The sequence below is a fragment of the Nelumbo lutea genome, chromosome 2, assembly GCF_056320005.1.
Source record: "Nelumbo lutea isolate HS-2025 chromosome 2, American lotus-T2T, whole genome shotgun sequence".
NCBI classification, from domain to species: Eukaryota; Viridiplantae; Streptophyta; class Magnoliopsida; order Proteales; family Nelumbonaceae; genus Nelumbo; species Nelumbo lutea.
The window spans coordinates 101,819,314-101,839,377 of NC_142685.1; the positions used below are offsets into that span (position 1 = coordinate 101,819,314).

The following is a 20,064-nucleotide window of genomic DNA, read 5'->3' on the forward strand; positions in this document are numbered from 1 at the left end:
CATATCGAGTACTAGTCCACTTTGTCTTTAGGGCATAGTACGCAGTAGTGTAAGAACGTCGCTTACTAGTATTCTTCAATGGATTTGCCTCAGAATCGTGAATTATGAAGCTAGCTAACATTTTTAGGATCTCGACAGCCGAGCTGAATGATTTTTTAAATCACAAAAATAAAAAAATAAAAACAAAAACAATTAACAGCCATGCTTCTAATCAGTGTAATCAGACCCGGACAGGACACATGACCATTTTTGTCAGTGGGTCATGGATCAAATGGTGCAACCTTCCGATTTGATTGTTCAACTAGCTTAATTAAAAATTTGCAAGAAAGATAAAAAATAACTCTGAATTGGTTTTTAAAGTTAGTTTATAACAAAATAAGCTTGAAATTGCTTTGAGAAGGCATTCTTTTTTTTGGATTTTGAGAAGGGGGGAAGTTGGTCAATAGAATTTTGGTTCCCATTGACCAAGAATCCCATGTTTTTCTTTTTTCAGATTTATATGAGATGGAAAATTTATTTTCCTAGGTATCACTTACCAGCTCCTAGGCGAATAAATTCACTTTCCTATCTAGGAGAAAGTTGTCAATACTTAGATGGGACAAAAATGCCCCTTTTAATAATGGAATTTTTATGGTTAAGATGGTCATTGCCTTATTTAAATGAAAAACAAAAGAACATGGATCAATGCACTTACTCGGGCAAGTGACTTACCGGAAAGCGAGCAGGACATTAACACTAAAACTGGAGTATGTCCAATTCTCCATGTAGATTGGGAGATCAAAGAGAAGAAATTTAACATGCTAAGCTGATGAACCAACATGGACTCGTTTATAACATTAAGACAAACAACGAGAAGTCTGTTCTTCTATTGGATGATTACAATGCATATACACCCTTTTTCTTGACGAATGAGTAAAGAGTCCATTTCAAAAACCAAACTAAAATAATACACAAGGACCAGTGACCAACTTCCCCCCTAGACACGCTAGACATCAATCCAAGGACATCAAACAGTAAAACCCAGGTATAAAAATAAAAGAATATGGCCTGCCTGCTGCTCTCCTAAAACTATTATCACAGGGTCAATAGCAGCAGTTGACTAAAAAACACTTTCCCAGGCAGGCATGATATGAGAATATATGAAGCTGACTGCAACTATCTTCATTATGGAGCAAACATCAAATCCTAGATAGAGCCACCCAAGACTAAACATATAACCACATTTCTCAACAGACAACAGTATAACAAGGCATAATGGATAAAAGCCGGCAAAAAAAAATGTAAGCAATCACTACTTGGATTGATTTAAAACAAATCCACCTTCCTCTTCTGCATGTCCTGCTTCCACTTTGGTTGCCGGTAGAATGCTGCTTTTGTCATCCCCAATACAGTCTGGAACTCCTCATCAGATAGATAGGCCTATGAAAATTAACAAAAAAGATTAAATGTTAATAATAAATGAAATAGGTCTCATCTTTAATCAGTTTTGTGCATGCCATGGTATTAGTTTCAAAATAAGAGAGAGGCAATTCATTGATCTTATAACAGTATTAGTTCATCTCCGAAAGTAGAAAGTACGAGGATTCAACATAATCATTTTCAAAATGCTAGCAGAACAAACCTCTCTTTTCTTGAAATCAATTCCACTAACTGGGTTTGCTGACTTGGTCTTCAGTTGATCATATGTAAATGTACCGTCACCTCCGTTCTCGTTCGGCTGTATCACTTCTTTAACCAAGTCCTCACCATTGCTTTGTGATACAGATACTACTCCCTCTGTTTCCTTGACTTCTTGAGTTTCTTGGGCATCCTCCACCTCAGGACTAGTATTTTCGCTCTTTGTGCCGACTGCAGTTGATGTGGAATAATGTTAGAAAAAACAAGTGGGTACTTGTTTCTGTGTTTGATAGTTACAGGGGTCTTCCTCAGAAACCTTAAAAAAACAATACATATTAATTCTTTTTTTTTGGGCAAAGAAAATCTTCAATTCATAACAAAAAGCACAAAACAGAGGGCACAGCACAAGCATATCCAACATGAAAGAGACCAAACTGAAAAAAAAGAAGACAGAAAAAATGCAAAGTCAAAAGCAGTTCGGACCCCAACATTAGACAAAATATAGAGGTCCCCCTCCAAATAAGAAACCATAAGGTTTAGCTGAACGCTTTAGCTGTTCAGCAGGCTGTGGAACCAATGATAAGGTTCCACGCCAGTATTTAAATATATGGGGCCCGCATCTTTTACAGTGGGACCCATTAATTTATTACTGGTGTGGAATTCATCATTGGTTCCACAGCCCGCTGAACAGCTAAAGCGTTAAGCTAATCCAAATTCCCATTGGGGGGAGGGGGGGAGTAGCACAAGGAAACCCACTTCAGCCAACCCCCATTGGACACCTAGTGAGAGCTACCAGAAAGGGCAGCAGTGAGGCTCCTGCCAATGTGGGATCTGAAGAGGGACAGATGTATATGGCCTAACCCCTGCACATACAGAGAGGCTGTTTCCAAGATTTCAACCCTAGTCACCCGGGTCAGAACGGAGGAACCCAACCGTTGTGCCAAGGTACAGCTACAAAAACCTCAATTTACTAAATGAAATAATTTACACAAGAAAGTAAAATGTAGGTGACAACTTACTGGGGTCATCTATAATGATAAATAATATTGTAATTATATATTTCTCATCTAGTCAATATCTTATATTCTATTGCCATTATGGAGAAATTTTCTGAATGAAAATGCAAATGGAGGAACCAAACCTTGGTTAGAAGTATGAAATTAAGGAGCATACTTGACGATAGTAATACTAATAAGTGCAGATCAGATCAGGCTTTGACACGGCTAGACTAGCTTGGCTGATCTATAATGATAAATAATATTGTAATTATATATTTCTCATCTAGTCAATATCTTATATTCTATTGCCATTATGGAGAAATTTTCTGAATGAAAATGCAAATGGAGGAACCAAACCGTGGTTAGAAGTATGAACTTAAGGAGCATACTTGACGATAGTAATACTAATAAGTGCAGATCAGATCAGGCTTTGACATGGCTAGACTAGCTTGGCTGAAGGGCCCAAGAGAATAGTGGACTGTCCAAGCCAGGGTGTCCATCAATAAATCCAAGGTTTAAAATGTTGGTTTTGGTGAAAATATTGATCACTTGACATATGATATCCTTTTTTCTAGCAAAAAATAAAATAAAATAAAGAAACAGTAGGATCATTGTAATCATCATACCAGGAGGACTCCTGGTGGGTGTAGGACTTCTACTGGCTCGGGCAGGAGATGCATCGGGTGATCGCTTCTTCTTTTCAGCGGTAAGTACATTTGAAAGAGCTGCTACAGCAGCAGCTCTTTGTGATCCTTGGCTCTTGGTAGCTGGCCTAGGAGCTGCTGTTTTGGTTCCACCAGATGGATTAAATGCAGAGTTTAAAGCAGCTAAAGCTGAAGCTCTTTGAGTTGGCCCTCCTTGACTTGAACTGTTGGACTTCTCCTGACTCTGCATTAAAGAAACTTTAACTGGTAAATAGGACATAAAGTTCATCCTAAAATTGAAGCAAAAATCTCTGAAAAATATATAAAACAGAAAAGGATCAATCAGTCCATAGCCTATAATATAATCCCAACTCAAAAATAATTTGCTAAACTGAGAAAAGATGTAACAATGGCACCAAACATGACAATCTGTAAGACTGTAACAGGGATCACAAAAATAGTTTACGGAAAAAGCATGACAAGATATCAAAAACATCCATACTCCAAATCTTCTCATGCATCTGATCAAGGTTTTAAAAGCCAAGGAGCCTGTTGAGACCCAAACACCCCCTCCAAAACCCACTAGGGGAGTGGAGCAGGCCGCCACCTATCAGCCATTCACAAGAAGACAGAGGAGCCAGGCGGCAGAGCCCCAGAATTAGTTACACTCAGAGTTGGTTACTCTGCCACCTGAAGATTTTCCACCCATGTTATCTGCCAGAGTTAGTTATTCAGAAATCAGAGAATATTCCCTATGATATTACACCTGTAGGCCAGCTATATAAGGCCATCATCACATAATGAAAGCAATGAATGATTCTCCCTTAATTTTCCTCTCCCTGATTCCAGTTTCTTCCTTCCCTCCTCTCTTTTCTCTCCATCTTCTGTTTCAGAAGGTCAAGCCTCCCTTGAAGAGGTTTCCGAGGTGAGCAGAAACTCACCAGAGCCCCCTTTGACAGTATAGTGATATTACAAAAAAGTGCTAACCTAAAGTTGCTGGCAAACTAAATCAGAAACACAGCTTGAATTTGAAGCACTCATTTTATTGTACAATATTGGCAAGATAAGAAAAAGCAAGTACATGCCACATATAAGGTGATCACCTACAAAGCATCATACAATTCCAAACCTTTGCAATCCATGTAACTATCCCTTGAGTACATGATATTAAACTGGATGGTAATTTGAAACTTCTAAACCAAATCACTGTATAATTTTATCACAGTAAACAGGAATAGTAAACCAGGTCAAGTATTCACCTCTGAAGCATGTGTTGAGCCAAAGAGCAACAGAACCTTCTTTTCAAATGAATTCCCCTGAGCCTGCAGTTTCATAAAGACATCATTTATGATTTAACAAGATATATGAAGAATAATAAAATAATAAAGTAAATAAGACTATAGAAAATAAACGTTGTTCACATAAATAATGCATCCATGTTGGAGGATCTACAATAGTTAAAGGTTAATTTAAAGCCATGAACTTTTCAATGTTCATTTTTTTAGCAGAACTATAGAATTATTAGAGTTTGTAACAGGTTGAGTCCAATTATGGATTATTATGTTTCCTGTTTCTGTGCTGTCTTTGACTTTTGCTGCAACAGCACCAATTTTGACATTATTTGAAGCCAAAGTTAAGTACCAACCCTAAAAAAATTTCAAGGTAAATGTAATCAGAGATGTTTCATAATTGCAGAACATACCAGGGCTTTTGAGGAATCCCATGAAAAATATGTTGTGAAGAAGCATGGTTCATTTCCTTCTGTGACCTTGTAAAGTGGTACATCAGGAGGCAAACCTTCAAGATTTGCTGCCAGTTCTATGTATTTCTGCAAAAATATCATAATGCATAAGGTGAAATCAGAGAATCTAGAAAAGCTAGGGGAAAAAGGTTCTTTCTGAGCAATAATACCTGACCAATTTCAAAAGCCTTCTGCTTTTCTTTGCTATCCACACACTGGCCAACCCAAACAAATACCTCAGCATGTGTATCAAGTATTAAAATGTCCTCAGTCAACAGATCATCTTGAGAGAAGTTGTAAACTTCTGATACCTATAAATTAGAAGTAACAGTTGAAAATGAAAAACCAAAGATATCCAATGAAAACATGAGAAAGTCTAACAAAGTCTTGAAGCATGAGACGCACCTCAAACTTTCCTGGAAGAGCAGCATTGTAATAGCAATATAGAAAGAGATAAAAACAAGTAGAAAAGAATGATCAGCAGCTTCATTTTAGCAGTTACAAAATGATCAGAGTTAAGTCATACCAAAGTTAACCAAGTTCATCAGAACATTAATGTCCATGTTCTGAAGTATAGATTGCACCAACAAGATTAGGAATTCAAGATTGAGCACCAACCTTTGTTGAATGAGAACATGTACAAATGAGGATCCCTAACAATTTCTTGTGTTACTTTTTTGCTAATGTAACTTTGTTTCCCTCCTAACGCAAACCAGAAGGCTGAACTCTCGGTTCCTTCCTTTGCATGTTTCAAAACAACTCCTGGCTGAACCATTAAGAAATTTAACATAGAAGTGATTAATTAAATAATAATACAAGAATGTATAAAATATTTCCAAGCTTACAAAATCAACAGCAATATTTTTTTATCAATAAATCAACAGTACTATTACAATGATAGAAATGAATTAATCACTTGGCATTGTTGCCAATGAAGAAATTAAAGCACTTATCTTTCAGGTCTTCGTTCAATCAGGACTCTTCCTTTTTATTACTAATTTCTAATAAAGTACTCGGATAAACTAGATTTATCAAGGCCTTATCCCAACATATGTACTTTGGTATGATTACAGTCTAATCTATCCCCACACTGCTCCCCCACTGTTCCACCATTTCTAAGCATTATCCTCCATCAGTCATCAGCCCCAGGCCCAAGGAAACAGTGTAGCATGATCTTGAAACGATGATTTTATTCAAATAATTAATTAAAAAAATAAAATTGTATAAATAGTTATTAGGTTCAATGAATAAAATTATTTAGCAAAACATGTTTTTTTCTTTTTTGATGACAAAAGATTTCACTCAAAAAGTATGGTAGCGCTCAGTAAATCTGAAGTCTTAAGTCTGAAGTTTGAAAAGAAAAAAAAAAAAAAAAAAAAAACTCTAAAAAAGCTCTGAAAGCATTCAGTGAAATTTGCTTTTCTGCTTTTGCAGACATCTGAATATAGTGGAATTGTTCAATAATCTGAATGTTGTGAGGTCTGAAAATTGTGCATTTTACTAATTTACCCACGAAGTTGTTATTTAAAAAAAATGAAAAAGATTAAAATAATATGCTATTATAGAAAACTATAAAATATTAGAAAAAGAAAAAATATTGTGAATTGATGCAATAAAATATTAAACAAATAATAAAAAAGACTAATAGATAATATTTAAAAGTGTATAAAAAGATTAATATTATTAAAATAATAAAAAATTAATAATCAATAAACAACATCATGAAAAATTAAAAAATAAAGTTAAAAAAGATAAAATAGTAAAAAATATTATAAATATTATAATAAAAATGTAAAACATTAATAAAATAATAGTAGTAAAAATTAAAAATATAAAAAATATAATATAGTATTATTAAAAATAATATAAAATAAGTATAAAATATAATAATATTAATAAATAACACTAGAAAATATCTTTTATTAGCAAGAATGAAAGAACAAAATTAGCAAACTGGGTTTTTTTTGAAGCCCAGCCACTGTGGTTCAAAAAACACAAAAAAAGCACAAGAATTAACAAAAAAAGACAAGATATTATTTATGGCTATGTATAATATTCAAAAAACTTGAGATTTGATTTTTTTTGCAGATCTAGAATTTTGGGAATGTAGAAGTAGGTTTTGGAGGCTTTGGGCATGGAAGAAGGCTTCTTTTTGGGGTTAGAAACATAGTTTCCAAGGTGTCAAGGCGACAGGGGGGCGCCTTGTCACCTAGGCGATGGATTTTTACAAGTAAATATCACATACCCTAGGGTAGTTCCCTAGGTTCCATAACCAAATTTATTTAATAACTATCAATAATTTTCATAAGAAAATTATAAACTTCATGTTTAAGTCTAGAAAATCAACATATTTATGAGAAAAAAATGAAGAAAATTCAAAAAATATAGGGGCTGAACCCCCTATTTTTGTGATAGGAAAAGAAGAAGAAGAAGAAGAAGAAGAAGAAGAAGAAGAAGAAGAAATGTGTTGATTAGACAAAAATTTAAGTTCTTCCCTTATTGGTTCAGATTTTGAAGTCATTGAGGGTTCAATACAGAAGTTATCAATGTTGTGTTGATTAAACCCTAACAAATAAGAAAATAATAAAAACAAATTAGTTTATAAACACAAAAAATGAATATTTTTCTTTAATAATGTCTATTTTATAATTATAATCTCAAAAAAATAACAATATCAAAGTATTTTATTACACAGTATGCAAAACTGTTTGGCGACTGGGCGAGGCAAGCCTCCAAGGATGCCTTGTCGCCTAGACAAGGCTTGTTAAAAGCCTTCTTCCCCCCCCCCCCCCCCCACAATTTTTTATATGTTAATTGTTAAATAGGAAGTGGGGATCACAGCATTTATATCTGGTCCTTTGTAGATGGTTTCTTATTGTTTCTTGTCTTTTATGTGTTTTTAGATGCTTTCCGCCCACTAAGGGCATATTAGTCATTGTACTCAACTTTATATTTTTTAATATAAATACTAGTGAAGGGGGCGACCAGAATTAAGCCCTATTTTTCTCTCTTAAATCTCTTCTCTTCTCTTTCTTCTCTTCTTCAAGAAATATTCCTTTTACAGATTTTTATTTTAGCACTTTTCTACTAATTACTCTTCAAAATGGAGCTGATATGGGCATAGCATGACAGGAAAAAAAAAAAAAAAAGAAAAAAAGATGATACACCCAATTTCCTGTACCAGCCTTCTTGCTTATATGATACGATATGCTTGATATGGGGCCTATGGGGTCAAAGTTGTAAACCTTGCCCTTGAGGATAGTTAGCCACAGCTAACCACCTTATAGAATACAAATTCCAACCCCCCCCCCAAGTGAACCATTCGCAATCCATTTGTTCCCTTGATGCCCCTTGCTTTCCCAGCCCATTAGCTACTGATGATTTCCATCTCACCTGAATCCTTATCTCTTCCATTAATCCTTGTATCTCTCTCAAAATAATCTGTGCTTCCACAGAGCCCCTTGCTACCATTCAGCTAGCCCACTACAACTTGGGAATCACCTTCAACTTCCAAATTTCTGAACTTGAGTGCTTCTGCCTTTCTTAAGCCTATAAGAACTGCTCAAATTTCTACCTTAGTTGAATCTCCAACCCCAAGGAATTCTAATATGTGTTGGTACTCATTTCTGAATTCTCCACCCACTTCCAATTGTCTCGGATTACCAAAGCTGCATCCATCAAAATTTGGCCTTATTGTTTGTAACTGTACCTGATTGTGGGGGGTGCCAATAAACAATTGATATAAAGGAGCTTGAGGTCAGTATTGGGGTTCTAGATTTTGGTTTGGTTTGGGTTTTCTATATAGCAAGGTTCTTGCTTCAATGAGGTTAACCTCGTCTGGTAAAGAGGGTATGATACTCCATCTTTTCCTTTTTTGTGCTTTTCCTCTATTTTTGTATTGTTGTTGTGTGCTTCACTTTTCTACTCATTCTATTTCTCTTTCTAATAAAAATTATTATTATGTATCAAAAAAACAAAAAGATGATAACTAGAATGCATTACCTAATAGGAGAGCATACCTTCAAAAATTCTGCAATTTTTGCAGCCAATTGTTGTTGCTCAAAGGTACTTTGGTTTCCATGCCAAGTGAAAATTGAAGAGCCAGATTGCAAAAGGAAACAATCGTTAGAGCTCAAGGATGTTGCCACCTAAAAAGAAGAAAAACAAATCAGAAAAAATCACATTACAGCAAGAATGTATGAATACACACATTTGCCAAATTAATTGGCTATTTTTCTTTGATAAAAAAAAATGGATATTTTTCTTAGGGGAATGAAGCATTTGTTCAATCAGTAAATTGACCTAAAAAAAGGAGAACTATAGAGGACCAATTAAGACCAAAAAATAACATAAAGGAAGTCAATGGATTTTTCAATGAGACTGAGTATTTGTTAGGAAGATGGTTCCTATCCCTTTTAAGTGCTGTGTAAGGTCTCCCATTATGGGGTTTGTTTTTATAGGAGGGTTCTTAAAAATTGGAGTTAATTAGTATATTAGTTTCTTTTCTCTCTTCAGTGATTGTAAGATTGTTTTATCACCTCTTGGAAACTTTTTTTATATGTTTTAACAAAATTTCCTTTTACTATAAAAAAATGCATGCACACATGCAAGTTATTGATGAACAATGGCAGAAAATTTCCCATCATATCATTAGGCATACAAGTATTTATGGCTAAATATGTAAGAGTATTTATTGCATGCAATTATCTTCTCAATGACCTTGAAAGATAATATGCATCTACTTAAGTACAGAAATAGATACAGGTATTCTAAAATTCCTAAAAATTTCCCAAGTTCATGCAGGCAAAAGTATATTTCAAATATCGCAAGTTCCTAGCAAACTCTTCTCAACAAGAGTGTCAAGTGAGAAGGAAATTTAGTCATCAACCATGATGCTGATGAAAAAGAATTCGTTGTTGTAAACAAGAAATCCCATCAAAAAGTCTTTAAGAAGGGGGATTTCATTCTGAATGACTTTATTTGGACATTTCAAAATTACAATTAATGAATTTGATGGTAGTCATGTCTTTAATGACCTCTGTGAGGCATTATATGTTTTCACTTACCATTATGTGAAAGGCTTAAGGACAACTCTTTTTTTTCTTGGATGAGGCAATTGCATGGCTCGTATCTCTTTTTGTAATAAATAAAAAAAGAAACTTCATTAATAAGACAAAAAGGAATACTAAATAGGTGATAAGATATCACCCATAGAAATGGAAAAACAACCACCCTCCTCTAAACCTTTAGGTAAAAAAATTATTCCCTGACCACACCTTCAAAAACAGGATACCTTACAACCTAAACCTTCTCAAAACCACCTTTCCATCTCCAACACTCTCCCTACCAATCTTTAATTCTTTACCATCGTTTATAAAACCCACTCCTGCTCCCCTGATTATTGCTTCACAGGGTGCATCCCTGTTAGAAGTTATATATTTGTTTATATGTATTGGTGGCAGGGTAAAAGCGTCTTTTTCTTTACATTATGTAAACAGATGCAGTTTTGTAATTCTCTTTTATATTTAGTTAAGATCATGGTTTAAAGTATCGATACGATACAGTGTTTCGGAACCCCAACTTTTTTTAATAAAAAAAGCCTGTTTTAGCTTCTCAAAAAACCAAAATTTGAAAAAAAACCTGACCACACCTTCAAAAACAGGATACCTTACAACCTAAACCTTCTCAAAACCACCTTTCCATCTCCAACACTCTCCCTTCTTTAATTCTTTACCATCGTTTATAAAACCCACTCCTGCTCCCCTGATTATTGCTTCACAGGGTGCATCCCTGTTAGAAGTTATAAATTTGTTTATATGTATTGGTGGCAGGGTAGAAGCGTCTTTTTCTTTACATTATGTAAACAGATGCAGTTTTGTAATTCTCTTTTTTATTTAGTTAAGATCATGGTTTAAAGTATCGATACGATACAGTGTTTCGGAACCCCAACTTTTTTTAATAAAAAAAGCCTGTTTTTAGCTTCCCAAAAAACCAAAATTTGAAAAAAAAACTAAAAAAAAGAGTTTTGGGCGTTTCTAAGTACCGATACGATACTGCCAATACGCGTATCATATCGATACTTTGAACCTTGGTTAAGATAAGTGGCAGTTAGGAGATCTCGTTCAGTTCAATCTCCTCTGCTTTCAGCCCTAATTCTTTATTCTTTCTCCTCTTTCTCTCCTATTTTCTTCTTTCTTTCAGCCCAGAATTATTTCATATGTATTTCTCTTACTTTCTATTACTTTGTGGCCTATTCAAGGCCAATTACATGGTATCAGAGCACCATTAATCACCATGGCTTAGCTTGGACTACAACAGTGCAATGTTGACCACTCTGTTTTTAGTAGAAATGCCTCTTCAAGGAAGATCATTCCAGCAATTTATGTTAATATCATTATTACAGAGAGTGATACATGTGAATAAACCCTAGTTGTTTCTAGGTCAAAGTAGAGAAAAAGAAAGAAGAAAGAAAAGAGAAAGAAGAAGAAGGAGAGGAGAAGAGTGTTCAGCCAGATTAGAAGAGAGGATGTACAAAAGTACCTCTCCTAGCCACCCACTTAACTTTTATTCATGAAAAACTTGAGTTACAAGAAAGACAATTTTGTCCCTCATAGAAGATGGGACACAACTTAAACTCAGATACAATAGACATTTCACTTTCAATAAGATATACCAGAATTACCAAAATACCCCTGACTCGAGCATTCTAACACTCCCCCTCAAGTTGGAGAGTATATATCATATAGTCCCAGCTTGTTACAAATGTAATCTATTCTTCCTCGAGACAATCCTTTTGTGAAGATATCTGCCCACTGATTTCCTGAGCTCACATGAGATGTAGCTATTACCCCACTTATCACTTTCTCTCTCACAAAATGACAATCCACCTCAATATGTTTAGTTCTTTCATGAAAGACAGGATTGGATGAGATGTGAACAGCAGCTTGGATATCACAGTATAGTTTCATGGGTTTGTCAATTGAGAAACCCATCTCCTGTAGTAGGTTCTTCAGCCATACTAGTTCACATGTGGTATGGGCCATAGCCCTGTACTTTGCTTCCGCACTACTTCTTGCCACCACTGTTTGCTTCTTGCTCTTCCACGTTACAAGATTGCCACCCAGGAAGGTACAATACCTTGTGGTTGACCTCCTATCTAATATAGAGCCAGCCCAATCAGCATCTGTGTACCCTACTATCTCAAGAGGTCCTCCCTTTTGGTATAACAAACCACGACCTAGAGCACCCTTTAGGTACCTAACAATTCTCATAACAGCTTCCTAGTGAGGAACCCGGGATGTTGCATAAACCGACTCACCACACTCACAGCAAATGATATATTTGGTCGGGTAATGGTCAGGTAGTTCAACTTTCCCACCAACCTTCTGTATCTTCCAGGATCATCAAACTCTTCACCTGCATCCACACTTAACTTGGCATTGAGTTCCATAGGAGTCTCTGCTAGTTTAGCACCTAACAACCCAGTTTCTTCAAGTAGATCAAGAACATATTTCCTCTGACATAGGCTGATCCCCTGTTTTGACCTCGCAACTTCTATTCCTAAGAAATACTTTAGCTTCCCCAGATCTTTCGTATTGAAGTGGTCCTGTAAGAATTTTTTCAGCCTGTCAATTACATTGTTGTCACTTCCAGCCACACTTAACTTGGCATTGAGTTCCATAGGAGTCTCTGCTAGTTTAGCACCTAACAACCCAGTTTCTTCAAGTAGATCAAGAACATATTTCCTCTGACATAGGCTGATCCCCTGTTTTGACCTCGCAACTTCTATTCCTAAGAAATACTTTAGCTTCCCCAGATCTTTCGTATTGAAGTGGTCCTGTAAGAATTTTTTCAGCCTGTCAATTACATTGTTGTCACTTCCAGTTATGACAATATCATCCACATACACGACTAGCAAGATGTTTCCATCTTCCGAGTTATAGCTAAACACGGAATGATCAACCTGACACTGTTTCATCCCAAAGGCCTTCACCACTTCACTGAACCTGCCGAACCATGCACGAGGAGATTGTTTCAGGCCATAGATTGCCTTTTTGAGCCTGCACACCTTACTAGCCTCCCCTTGAGCAACAAACCCTGGTGGTTGCTCCATATACACCTCCTCAACAAGATCACCATGTAGGAAGGCATTTTTTATGTCAAGTTGTAGGAGAGGCCAATCATACATAGTAGCCAATGAGATCAACACCCGAATTGAACCAATTTTAGCCACAGGAGAGAATGTCTCCATATAGTCCACACCATATAATTGAGAATAGCCATTGGCCACTAACCGTGCCTTCAATCGTTCCACACTGCCATCAGGAAGATGCTTCACTGTATAGACCCGTTTACACCCAACAGTGTGCTTACCAAGAGGAAGGGTGGTGAGTTCCCACGTATGATTATGTTGTAGAGCAGAGAGTTCTTCTTCCATGGCTTGCCGCCACCCTGGAGAGACAAGGGCTTCCTGTACAATCTTGGGAATGGGAACCGATGAGAGTAATGATATAAACTTGCAATGGGAAGCAAAAAGGTGAGCAGTGGAAACATAGTCTGAAATGGGATGAGAAGTACAAGTACGTTTACCTTTCCGCAAAGCAATAGGAAGATGAAGATCTGAAGGAGAAGGGAACGTAGCAGGATCTGTCGACGGGTGCTAAGTGGAGGAGGAGCCAAAGCACTTCTACGAGTATACACTTGAGTAATTGGCGGCCTCTCTGTAGTAACCGGCATATGATGTGCATCTGCAGTAGGAGTGGGAACTACGGGAAGGGGGTCCACAACTGGAACAGGAAGAGGAACCACAGAGGGAGAAGAAGAAACCCCAACATTGGAGAAAAAGGGAACTGATTCAAAGAATGTAACATCAGGGCACACAAACGATTTATGAAACTTAGGGTTATAACACTTGTACCCTTTCTGAGTCCTTGAGTAGCCAAGAAAAATACACTTTGTAGCCCGAGCATCTAGCTTGTCTACTCTAGGCCCCAAGTGTTGAACAAAACAAACACAGCCAAAGACTCTTGAGGTGAGAGGAAAGGGAGACAAAGTGGAGAACAACACGGAGAAAGGGGATTGACTTCCAAGGATTGACATGGGCATCCGATTTATCAAAAAACAGGATGTAAGAACAGCATCACTCCAAAAATGCTTTGGGACATGCATATTGATCATCAAGAACCGAACAGTTTCAAGAAGATGTCTATTTTTCCGTTCAGCTACACCATTTTGTTGTGGGGTGTAGGCACAAGAAGTTTGATGAATTATTCCATGATATTCTAGGTATTGCTGAAATGATGAGGAGATGTATATAGAGCAACCACCAGGGTTTGTTGCTCAGGGGGAGGCTAGTAAGGCGTGCAGGCTCAAAAAGGCAATCTATGGACTGAAACAATCTCCTCGTGCATGGTTTAGCAGGTTCAGTGAAGTGGTGAAGGCCTTTGGGATGAAACAGTGTCAGGTTGATCATTCCGTGTTTAGCTATAACTCGGAAGATGGAAACATCTTGCTAGTCGTGCATGTGGAAGATATTGTCATAACTAGAAGTGACAACAATGGAATTGATAGGCTGAAAAAATTCTTACAGAACTACTTCAATACGAAAGATCTGGGGAAGTTAAAGTATTTCTTAGGAATAGAAGTTGCGAGGTATTTTCATATGAACACCAAATTGAGTGCGTATTTCAGCATGAAATTTTTAAAAAATAGAGAACAATTCACTACGGTCTTTCATAAGATAAATCCATGTCATTCTTGAAAAGTCATCAACAAATATTACAAAATACTTAAACCCATTATATGACACCACTTTAACTGGACCCCATACATCATAATGAACTAAAACAAAAGAACTTGAGACACGACTATCAGTTCTTGGACTAAATGAGACTCGATGATGTTTTCCCAACTGACATGACTCACAATCTAATGATGAAAGATGACTCAAGGAAGGAACTAGCAGCTTCAAAGCCTTGAGAGGGATGACCAAGTCTGCAGTGCCATTGGAGAGGAGTAAGAGACGACTGAAAAGCCACTGGAGGGCCACCACCATCAAGATAATACAAACCACCGGCTTCATGCCCTCCACCAATCTTCATCCCCGTCTTGAGATCCTGAAACACACATGAAGAATGATAGAAGGTTACAGAACAATTAAGGGACTTGGTTAATCTACTAACAGACATAAAGTTAAAAGGGAACTTAGGAACATATAAAACAGATGCTAAAGACAATGAGGAGAGATCAACATCACCAACACCACAAATAGGAGATGTAGAGCCATTAGCAAGTGTAACTGTTTGAGATGTGGAGGTGCGAGAAAGGGAAGAAAATACATCAGGAGTCCCAGACATATGGTCCGAGGCGCCAGAATCAATGATCCAGGGTGAAACTTTGGAAGCTAAACAAGTCAGACCTGAATGGGCAAGTGTAGATGTGTTCTGCTGAGTTGTTTGAAGGAACTGCTCATATATTGCCCGTGGTACACTCACCATTTCTTGCCCGGAAGCACAAGTGGGTGTGGAGGGGGTTGGTGCAGTTTGCTGGCTTTCAGTAATTGTGCTACTACTCTTAAATGTAACATGGTTAGTCCAAGTGTTGGGTGGACCACGCAAATCATAGCAGAAATTAACTGTGTGCCCCTCTAAGCCACAATGTATACATTTTCTCTGAGCATTACCCCTTCCTTTTCCACGGCCTCCCCCTGACTCACAGCCTCCAGTCCGGCCACTGGCCCGGTTAAACATCTGCCCACCACGGTTGCTTGGAGGGCCACTGCTGCCACCACCACTTCTACTTCCACGACCACTCCCTTTAGTCACTACCAAACCAGATCTATCAGAGAAGGAAGAATGTTCCATCGGCTCAATGGATGTCCTCTTAAGACGGGCAAAAACTTCTTCAAGTGAGGGGAGAGTTGATCCCCCCAATATCTGTGCTCTGACAAGCTCATACTCAACCTTCAAGCCCACAAGAAACCTAGTCACATCAAGTTGTTCACGTTGTTGTTGTTGGATCTGGACATCTGATGTGAGAGGGTGATACACATTTAGCTCATTGCGGATGTTTCTCAAACTTGCATAAAACTCTTCTAAGCTTTGACTTCCTTGCTTCAAATTGAAGTACTCTTGGTATAACTGATATACCCTGATTGTATTGTCTTGTCCAAAGTACAACTTTTTAGCATGATCACAGATCTCTTTGGCTGTATCTAGGAACATGAAGTTCACACTAATCTTTGGTTCCATTCTGTTCCAAAGCCATGTCATTATCAGTGCATCATCGTGTTCCCAATCACTGAACCTAGGAGAATCAGAGGAAGGTTTCTCCTCCCTCACATGTTTTACTTTCCTCTTGGCCTTCAAGAACACATCCACAGATTTTGCCCATGGTACATAGTTCTCACTTGATGGATATCATTTGAACACTTAAATAATCTGAGGAGAGCATGATTCCTGTTTTGTTGTCATTCCCAACTACAGTTGAAGCCATCTCAATTATGTCTCCTCTAAATATACACCACAATCTCACACTTGTCACAAAACTTATCTCACTTACAATACCACCAACCCACTTCCTTCAACTGCACATTACACACTACACTCTAAAGCTGAAATCATTCAATCAACATATCAAACACTTGGACTGCACACTGCAAAACCATTTACCACCAACACACCACTACTGAAATTACTCAGTCATTTCATCGAACACTTGTTTTGCAAACTGCAGAACTGATTACACACAAGGTCTAGGGATTCACTTTTAAGCATTTAAAAACATAGATATGTCAGCCACCACAACACAATCAACACCACACCACTGCTATCGTGGACATCAGCAGTCTACCACTCTTCTTTCAGCACACATGTGAGCAAGAAAACACACAAAGAAAACATGACTGATATGTTTATCAGTTTCACCCAGCACCACAACAACTAACTTTCGAAGCACACAAAAAAAAAAATCAGCATTCATAGTCCATTTCTGAACACACGACAGCAGTGTCCATACCTGTATACGACCAGCCCTCTTCATACACTGAATAGAGGGTCTAGTACACCACTTCAATGACCACCACAGCACCGGCCAGAGGCATTCTCACCTCCAGGCCCTCAAAACGACAACTCATTTTCAGCCCTTTATCAAGTCTTCAATCAGATCAGTCGTAGGATGATGAAACCTACTGTGAAGCTGGCGACGAACCCAGGAAGAAGACAGCAACAAGAAAACGAACACCAGACCTTAATGCTCTGATACCATGTGAATAAACCCTAGTTGTTTTTAGGTCAAAGTAGAGAAGAAGAAAGAAGAAAGAAAAGAGAAAGAAGGAGAGGAGAAGAGTGTTCGGCCAGACTAGAAGAGAGAATGTACAAAAGTACCTCTCCTAGCCGACCCACTTAACTTTTATTCATGAAAAACTTGAGTTACAAGAAAGACAATTTTGTCCCTCATAGAAGATGGGACACATAATTTAAACTCAAATATAATAGACATTTCACTTTCAATAAGATACACCAAAATGACCAAAATACCCCTGACTCGAGCATTCTAACAATGCACAAGGGATTAGCAAGTTGAAATAGTTTCTACAATAGAGGTTTCAAACCAAGGACTTGGGACATCCAATATTTCTTGAGAATTGAAGTGGCAAGAGCAAAGTGGGGAATCTCTTTTTCACAATGAAAGTATGTACTTGATTTGTTGGAGGAAATAAGGTCACTAGTAGACATGTTCACAGGCTGGGCTCAAGCCAGGCTTTAACACTTATTAACAGAAAACGTCCAGGCCTGAACCCAAGCTCAAGATTGGCCTGATTATGGACCTATTCTTGAGCCTGAGCCCAGCCCTAATATAAAGCCCAAAGTATGTACATTATGCAATATCTTAGTTCTATCTTCTAATTCCATTTTTTTAACTTATTCAAAAATATTGCTGCCCAAGATATAATTATACACCTAAGTTCAAACTTTTATTATATATATATATATATATATATATATATATATATATATATATATATATGTATTATACACACATACATACATACATACATAAATAGAATTATCGAGTCGTCTCAAGCTCAAACCCAGGCTTATTTAAAAAGCCTGGCCCAAAAAATATGCGAGCATAATACTTGTAGCCTAAGACCAAGCCCACAGGCCTCAAAACAGGCCGGGCTAAGCAAGCCCATTAGGTTAGCCAGCTCATGAACAAGTGTAGTTACTAGGAAGTATACCACCAATTATTGCACTTTTCTCGGAAGAGTAAGAAGTCAACAATTGCCATCTTTTTTTTTGACAAAAATATAAGTTATTGTATTGAACTCCACTATCAAAATTACAAGTGTGAGCTTTATAGGCACCATGTACAGTCATCTTTTCATCCATTTCAGAGTAGGATTATTTAAGGCGCATAGAGGTAAGGGGATCTTCTTTTCACCTGGGCTAGGGTTCAACACTCGGTTGCTATTGTACTTTGCTTTAAAGTTAGGATTTTCTGAGAAAATGAGGCATTCCAACATCTAGAACTCACATCCAATGAACTACAGCCCTGGATGTCATGCTTGCCATGTCTGTTTAATCACCCATGGGTTGATCAGGGACTACAAGTTTACATGCTACAAATAGTGCTTATGCAACAATTTCATGGGGATTCACCCCATACCATTAAATGGTGAAATGTGATACAAGCAATTAAGGACACCAACTTAGGCGTGTGGACATTTTTTATGCTTATTTGATCTTATTTCTTTCTATTCTGAGAGAACTTATGTTTAGACCAGTTAAACCATGTGGGATCTCTATGTGGCCTTAATTTCTAGAGGCAGGAAAGCAAAGATTAGGTGTAGTATGATGCCATTTGCAGTTGGTTGGGGTATACTGATGGAAAGAAGTAAGGAAGGTCCAAAGTATCAATACGATACACCCCGTATTGGGCACATCATATTGTATCATGTGGTTTCCAATAAACCTGTTTAAAGGTGTTTTTAGGAAACAACATATTTTATTTATTAAATAATATAAAAACATCTATAAAAATGAATGTTTGAAGTTGGGAAGTCTTTTGTGTCATAGTCTGAGTCAAATTATGCTTTGGCATAATCAGTTGGATCATCTATCTTTTGGGTCTTTAAAGAGTCTTTTTCCTACTTTCTTTGAGTTAATCAAAGTGTCTAGTTTGAAGTAGGGAAGTTGTGAATTAGCAAAGCATTGTAGATCAACTTATCCATTGAATAATAAAATTACTATTCCTTTTGAAATTGTGCATACCGATGTTTGCGGAACATACCATATTACTGCTATTTTTTTTTATCAATAACACTTTCATTAATTCATCAGTGGAAAATTTACAAGTGGAAGACAAACACACTTGGATTTCAAGAGTCACAAAGAGCTTCAAGAAAGGAAAAAAGAAAAAGACAAAAACACTAATAAATCCCTTTCTGCCCCTTGTTTAGCTAAATCGCCAGCTAGGGAATTAGCCGATCTTTTAATCCAACATGTCTTAACTTCCATCTCCCACACCAGCCACTTGAATTTCCTCCTCATTATTGTACTTCCATAAATCATTTTGATCTTTAGTCAGCCACCCTATCACCACCTCTGAATCCCCTTCAATTATGAGTTTCTTGATGTTCAATACCATACTACCGCTATGGGTGGGTACAAATAGTTTCTATTATTAGTTGATGACTTCTCTTGGTTTTCATCAGATTGTTCTGACTCATTTTGGGATTAGAATCAAAAGTCTCAAATCTGATAATGCCAAGGAGTATTTTGCAAAACCCTTGACCTCATATCTTCTTGAGCATGGGGTTATTCATCAAAGCACTTGTCCCCATACACCTCAACAGAATGGAGTAGCTAAGAAAAAAAAAATAGACACATCCTAGAAGTTGCAAGAAGCATCATGTTGAACTCTAATATTCCTATACGTTTCTAGAGGGATGCCATTCACACCGTTGACTATCTCATCAATAGGATTCATTCACAATTCTTAGATATAAAAGCTCCTTTTAACTTGTTGTATCCTAATAAGGATCAGTTTTCTATTCCTCTCA

The 20,064-nt window shown here is 37.2% G+C and overlaps 1 protein-coding gene across 1 annotated transcript in view; it reads right to left on the reverse strand.

Moving 5' to 3' along the window:
* Positions 1 to 809: 809 nt before the first annotated feature.
* LOC148872365 (villin-2-like) overlaps positions 810 to 20,064 on the reverse strand; it is a 38,713-nt gene continuing 19,458 nt past the window's right edge. The window contains exons 15-23 of the mRNA XM_088968455.1: positions 9,020 to 9,148; positions 5,619 to 5,766; positions 5,406 to 5,416; positions 5,171 to 5,311; positions 4,962 to 5,087; positions 4,519 to 4,581; positions 3,242 to 3,503; positions 1,622 to 1,848; positions 810 to 1,419 (exon numbers count right to left, since the gene is read on the reverse strand). Of these exons, the coding sequence (XP_088824581.1) occupies positions 1,306 to 1,419; positions 1,622 to 1,848; positions 3,242 to 3,503; positions 4,519 to 4,581; positions 4,962 to 5,087; positions 5,171 to 5,311; positions 5,406 to 5,416; positions 5,619 to 5,766; positions 9,020 to 9,148 (1,221 nt within the window). The 3' untranslated portion in view covers positions 810 to 1,305. The remainder of the gene's footprint in view (positions 1,420 to 1,621; positions 1,849 to 3,241; positions 3,504 to 4,518; positions 4,582 to 4,961; positions 5,088 to 5,170; positions 5,312 to 5,405; positions 5,417 to 5,618; positions 5,767 to 9,019; positions 9,149 to 20,064) is intronic.